Raw genomic sequence first — 5,075 nt, 5'->3', positions numbered from 1 at the left:
CATGTTAGTTCAAGTTTATGGGGATAATGCTATGAAGAAAACAGCAGTGAATAAATGAATTAAACGTTTTTCTGAGGGGAGAGAACACATCACTGATGAAGAGAGGTCAGGGTGACCAGTAACGAGCAGCTGACAAAATCATTGCAAATAATTGTTGAATTGTGTGTCAACATTGTGGGCTGTGAGAAACATAGCAGACCATGTATACATTGATAGAGAAACGGTTAGGAAAATCTTAACTGAAAATCTTGGCATGAGAAAGGTGTATGCAAAAATGTTCTCGAGGGAGCTCACCAATGAACAAAAGCAAAGGAGAGTCGGAGTTTACCAAGACCTTTTGGAGAGGTAAAATGGTGTTTTGTGCTGTGTTATCACTGCTGATGAAACATGGGTGTACCAATACGATCCTGAAATAAAGCATCAAAGTGCACAATGGAAGTCAGCCAATCCTCCACGACAAAAAAATTTCAGTCAGTCCAAATCAAGAGTCAAAATGGTGTTGCTGAACTTTTTTGATACCAAAGGGATTATTCATTATGAATTTGTATCAACTAGACAGTTAACCAAGTTTACTATTTGGAAGTGCTGAATAAAACTTAGACGATCTGAACTTTTCACCAAGAATTCATGGCTCTTGCATCAGGACAATGCACCAGCTCAGGCAGCACTGTCTGTGAGGGAGTTTTTAGCCAATAAACAGATCACTGGATTGGAACACCATCCCTACTCACCTGATCTGTTCCCCAATGACTTCTTCCTTTACCCAAAGATAAAGGAAATATTAAAAGAAAGATATTTTGATGACATTCAGGACATCAAGGGTAATATGATGACAGCTCTGATGGCCATACCAGAAAAAGAGTACCAAAATTGCTTTGAAGGGTGGACTAGGCACTGGTGTCAGTGCACAGCTTCCCAAGGGAAGTACTTGATAGGTGACCATAGTGATATTCAGCAATGAGGTATGTAGCACTTTTTCAAAAATGAATTTGCAAACTTAACTGTCAGACCTCATACGTACACACACACACACACACATATATACACACACACATATATGTGTGTGTGTATTTATAATAGATATGTATATATCTATATATGTATATAAATACACGTGTGTGTATTTATAAAGATAAATATTTAACATTTTGAAAAGAGAGGTACTATAAAGCAATCATTAAATCATTGTGATTCTTCTGGCCACTTACTGATATTGGCATGTTTCAATATGTAGATAAAAGTAACACCACATTTATTCAGCTCCTTTGTAGTACTGGAAAGAATACAGGATGTGGTAACAGTAGAGATGGCTGACTTTAACATATGTGTATGTTGGCTCTTCTGTAGAATGTAGTTCTTCTGTAGAATTCTATTTTATGGAATATTTTATATTCTATAGAAGTTATTATGTTACATAATTACAAAATAGGGGCCAGACAGACTATCTTAATCAACCTCCAGCAGTTAATCCATTTTACTTTTGAACCAATTTCAATTTCCTAGGTTCTAAAATTAAAGTAATCCATTTTATTTTAAAGAAGTAATCGCCTTCTATATAGTGATTAGAGGATTGAATGAGACTGTATATTATATGCTCAACACATGCCAGGCCTGTATTAAATATTCAATAAATCTTAACAAATGTTGCTATTGGTTACTTAATTATCACTCACAAAACAAACAAACAAACAAACAAAATGTCCTTAGGTGTATTTGGAAAACTTTAACCAAGGAGAAAATATAAAAATGGGTTTAAAACCTCTGCTTCCACTCATTATTTTTGACTAGCGTTAGAAGCTATACAATGCCTAAAATGCAAGTAAGTGTCAAAATCCAAAGCATATTGATAAATATATACATATTTGTTTAATAAGTATATGTGTGTATTTAATATAATTGATGAGCTTTTTTAAGTGTTACTGAACAATTCAGCTAACCAGTTAAATAACATCAAGTTTTCATGAGAAGAGTTTAGCTCATTTTGACCCCCCAAAAATCAGATGAAAAATAGATCCTTCAAAAATTAGAATATGGTTCCAAAGAGCATCCATATATGGAGAGGCATATCTTACTTGAACTTTCGAACATGTTGAAAAATGCCTCAAGAGGATCTTTATTTCTCTTCTTATTTCTCTGTCTCTGCAATATTGATACTTGCTCTCCCTGTTTTTTTTTTCTTTTTTAAAATTTTATATCATCAAGGATTGCATGCTTCATTTTCCTCTTATATGAACTTCAAATATATCTGCTATTTATTCTTCAGTAGCATGGCTCATCTGCTTAACTACAGTGACAGAAAACCTGCAGAATTACAGAAGAAACATGTCAATTTCAAAATAAAATGAGCTCTTCACCTATAAGCCTCTGATTATATCTCTCCTTTTGATTTTTACCAAGAAATTGCACTTATTCATTTTAATGAAGAACATTTACCCTTGGAATAGCCTTTCACCTTTTTTGATTACCTTTATTACATATAAAATGTGGTAGTTGGAGTCCAAACTGGCTAAGGAAACTTAAAATATAGCAGGTGGAAAAATAATTATGTTATTAAATCACTCCATCAATTTGTTTAGCAAAGTTCCGTGTCTTAAACTTTCTTAAAATTATTCAGTGATGATTGGGGAGGTGAGAACAGAGGTTGATTAAGAAAATTAACAGCCCTTTAACCACATACTAAAAACTGGCCTGCTGGATATCTGAATCAAGTTGAAAAGCTGCTAAATGAAGAGGAAGAGTGTGTTGTCTGCCTGGCTAGGTGGGTGGACTCTTCTCCCTCATGTTTCTAGGTTTTCCTGCTCAGTTGAAAACCACCTATCTCCTGTGACGGAAAAAGAAAATAATAAAAATAAAATAAATAAATAATAAGCATCAGTGAGATATATATGTGTGTGTGTGTGTGTGTGTGTGTGTGTGTGTGTATATATGCCAGATAAGACAAATTAAACTCATCACATTCTGTTTTAAAATGCCCTAATAAATTGAATACCTATGTAGCTAACATTGTATGTATGTTTTTTTGTTTGTTTGTTTGTTTGTTTGTTTGTTTGTTTGTTTTTTTACTGAGGGTCCTTCTTTATTGTTAAATCTCAAAAACACTTATGCCATGGTATACGTATAAGTAGATTTGAAAACAGCTTATCCAATCATCTATCAAAGGACATTTTGGTTGTTTCCATATATCAGCCACCATGAATAATGCTACAATGAACATAGGAGTACATATATATTTACAGAGGAATCTTTTCATATTTTTGGGTGGATTATCATGCTAAGTGAAATAAGCCAGACAGAAAAAATAGAGAATATATGACTTCACTCATATATGAAATATAAAACTGAAAGCAACAAAGGAACAAGACAAACGAACAAAGAAACAAAAATTCTTAGACACAGAAAACAGTTTAGTGGTTACCAGAGGATAAGGGGGGAGAGAGTATAGAGAGTGTGGTAGAAGAGGGTAAATGGGGTCAAATATATGGTGATGGAAGGAGAACTGCCTCTGGGTGTTGAACATACAATGCAATATATAGATGATGTATTACAGAATTGTACAAATGAAACCTATATAACTTTACTAACCATTGTCACCCTCAATAAATTTAATAAATGAATACATTTTTAAAAAGTAGGTCCTGGAAATAAGTAACAATAAAAAACTGCTATCATCAACTACTAAGTTACACAAGAGATTCCATTTCAAGTTAACAGAAAAAAAAAAAAAAACATATTTAAAGTACCATATTAAAAAATCAACGAAAATGCAGTTTGTATTGTTGGGTAATTAAAATAAATGGAGACCTGACACTAAAAGCAATGCAAACACATACAGAAACATCATTCTGTAATTGTTCTATTTTGCTGTTTTCATTCTAAGAATGTAGGTTTATTTAGAGAATGACAGTGAGTCAAATTTATGCCTAAGACATTTATCCATCCTTAACCAGACAGATTGCAGAGGCTACTACACCAGTCAGCTATTCTAAACTCTTTTACCTTAAATGTGAACATTTTCCCAATACTACTCTTAAGTCACTTCCTTCATAAGAACTCCATAGGCTTGTTTTAAATAGTTTAAAAACCTGTAATAAACAACAGAGTTTGCTAAGGGTAGACGTACTCTGGTTAATGCTCAAAATGGTGTGGCCAGAGGAAAAGCAAGTGTTATTAAATTTGAATGCAACCCTTACCAGCACAAGTTGAACCTTTTGTTCAATAAAAAAGCTAGTACAATATAAGGCCACATTATATAAAGATATATCATTTCCAAATCACAGTGAAAGAAACTCTTGAATAATTTACCAATTTTGTATTCTACTATGTGCCTTACAGATACCCCCACTAAAATCTGATATCTGACACAAGAGAATGACATTTGAAGAATGTAGTATTCTAGTGACAGGACTGAGGTTGATTGTTACAAACTCTCTGAGTATTAAATAGTTACACCCTAATTATTTATATAGAACATTGATCCAGTAACAAAAATAGAGAACAACAGCTGGAAATTTATCATATTTAATGTTCAGAAATAAAAGGGTTAACAATTTTTTCCATTATTTTCTGCAGATATTTTTTCATATTGAAATCTGATGGCAATAAAATTCAGGCATAGTTCCAAGCTACTGCATGAAGAGGATGTTGAAGGCCATCACTATACAGCACACTGCAACATAAGGACTCATACATTCAATTCGGGCACACTTCCAAAACATACCCAACAATCCAGCTTTATTTATGTCCAGGAGGCTGGGTGCCAAGGACGAGATACAAGCACAGGTACATAGAAAGAGCAAGATTATAGCCAACATACTCTGAAAATTGAAAATGGAAGACATAGTCAGGCCGATGAAGACCCAGACACATCATCCTTCTCACATTTATGCATTTTCAGTGAGAGAGCTGAGCCAGACCATGACACTAAATAGCTGTGTGACCTTAAATTAATCACTTAACTTTTCTGAAAGCTGGTACCTTTAATATTACATGGGTTCCTCTCAACTCCCATTTTAAAATTATAAAATAAAAGCCTGGAGTATTCACTCTAAGTATAAATGAAACATGCCAGAGTTTAA

At 33.6% G+C, this 5,075-nt stretch overlaps 1 protein-coding gene across 1 annotated transcript; it reads right to left on the bottom strand.

The window, feature by feature from the left end:
* Nucleotides 1-4,622: 4,622 nt before the first annotated feature.
* On the bottom strand, nt 4,623-4,838 carry LOC117032491 (protein kish-A-like). The gene has a single exon (XM_033124060.1). The coding sequence runs from the start codon at nt 4,836-4,838 to the stop codon at nt 4,623-4,625; it is 216 nt and encodes a 71-aa protein (XP_032979951.1).
* Between the last annotated feature and the right edge of the window lie 237 nt (nt 4,839-5,075).

This window comes from Rhinolophus ferrumequinum, chromosome 12, assembly GCF_004115265.2.
Source record: "Rhinolophus ferrumequinum isolate MPI-CBG mRhiFer1 chromosome 12, mRhiFer1_v1.p, whole genome shotgun sequence".
NCBI lineage: Eukaryota > Metazoa > Chordata > Mammalia > Chiroptera > Rhinolophidae > Rhinolophus > Rhinolophus ferrumequinum.
The sequence above is the reverse complement of the archived record's forward strand: the minus strand, read 5'-3'. Positions and strand labels throughout refer to the sequence as shown.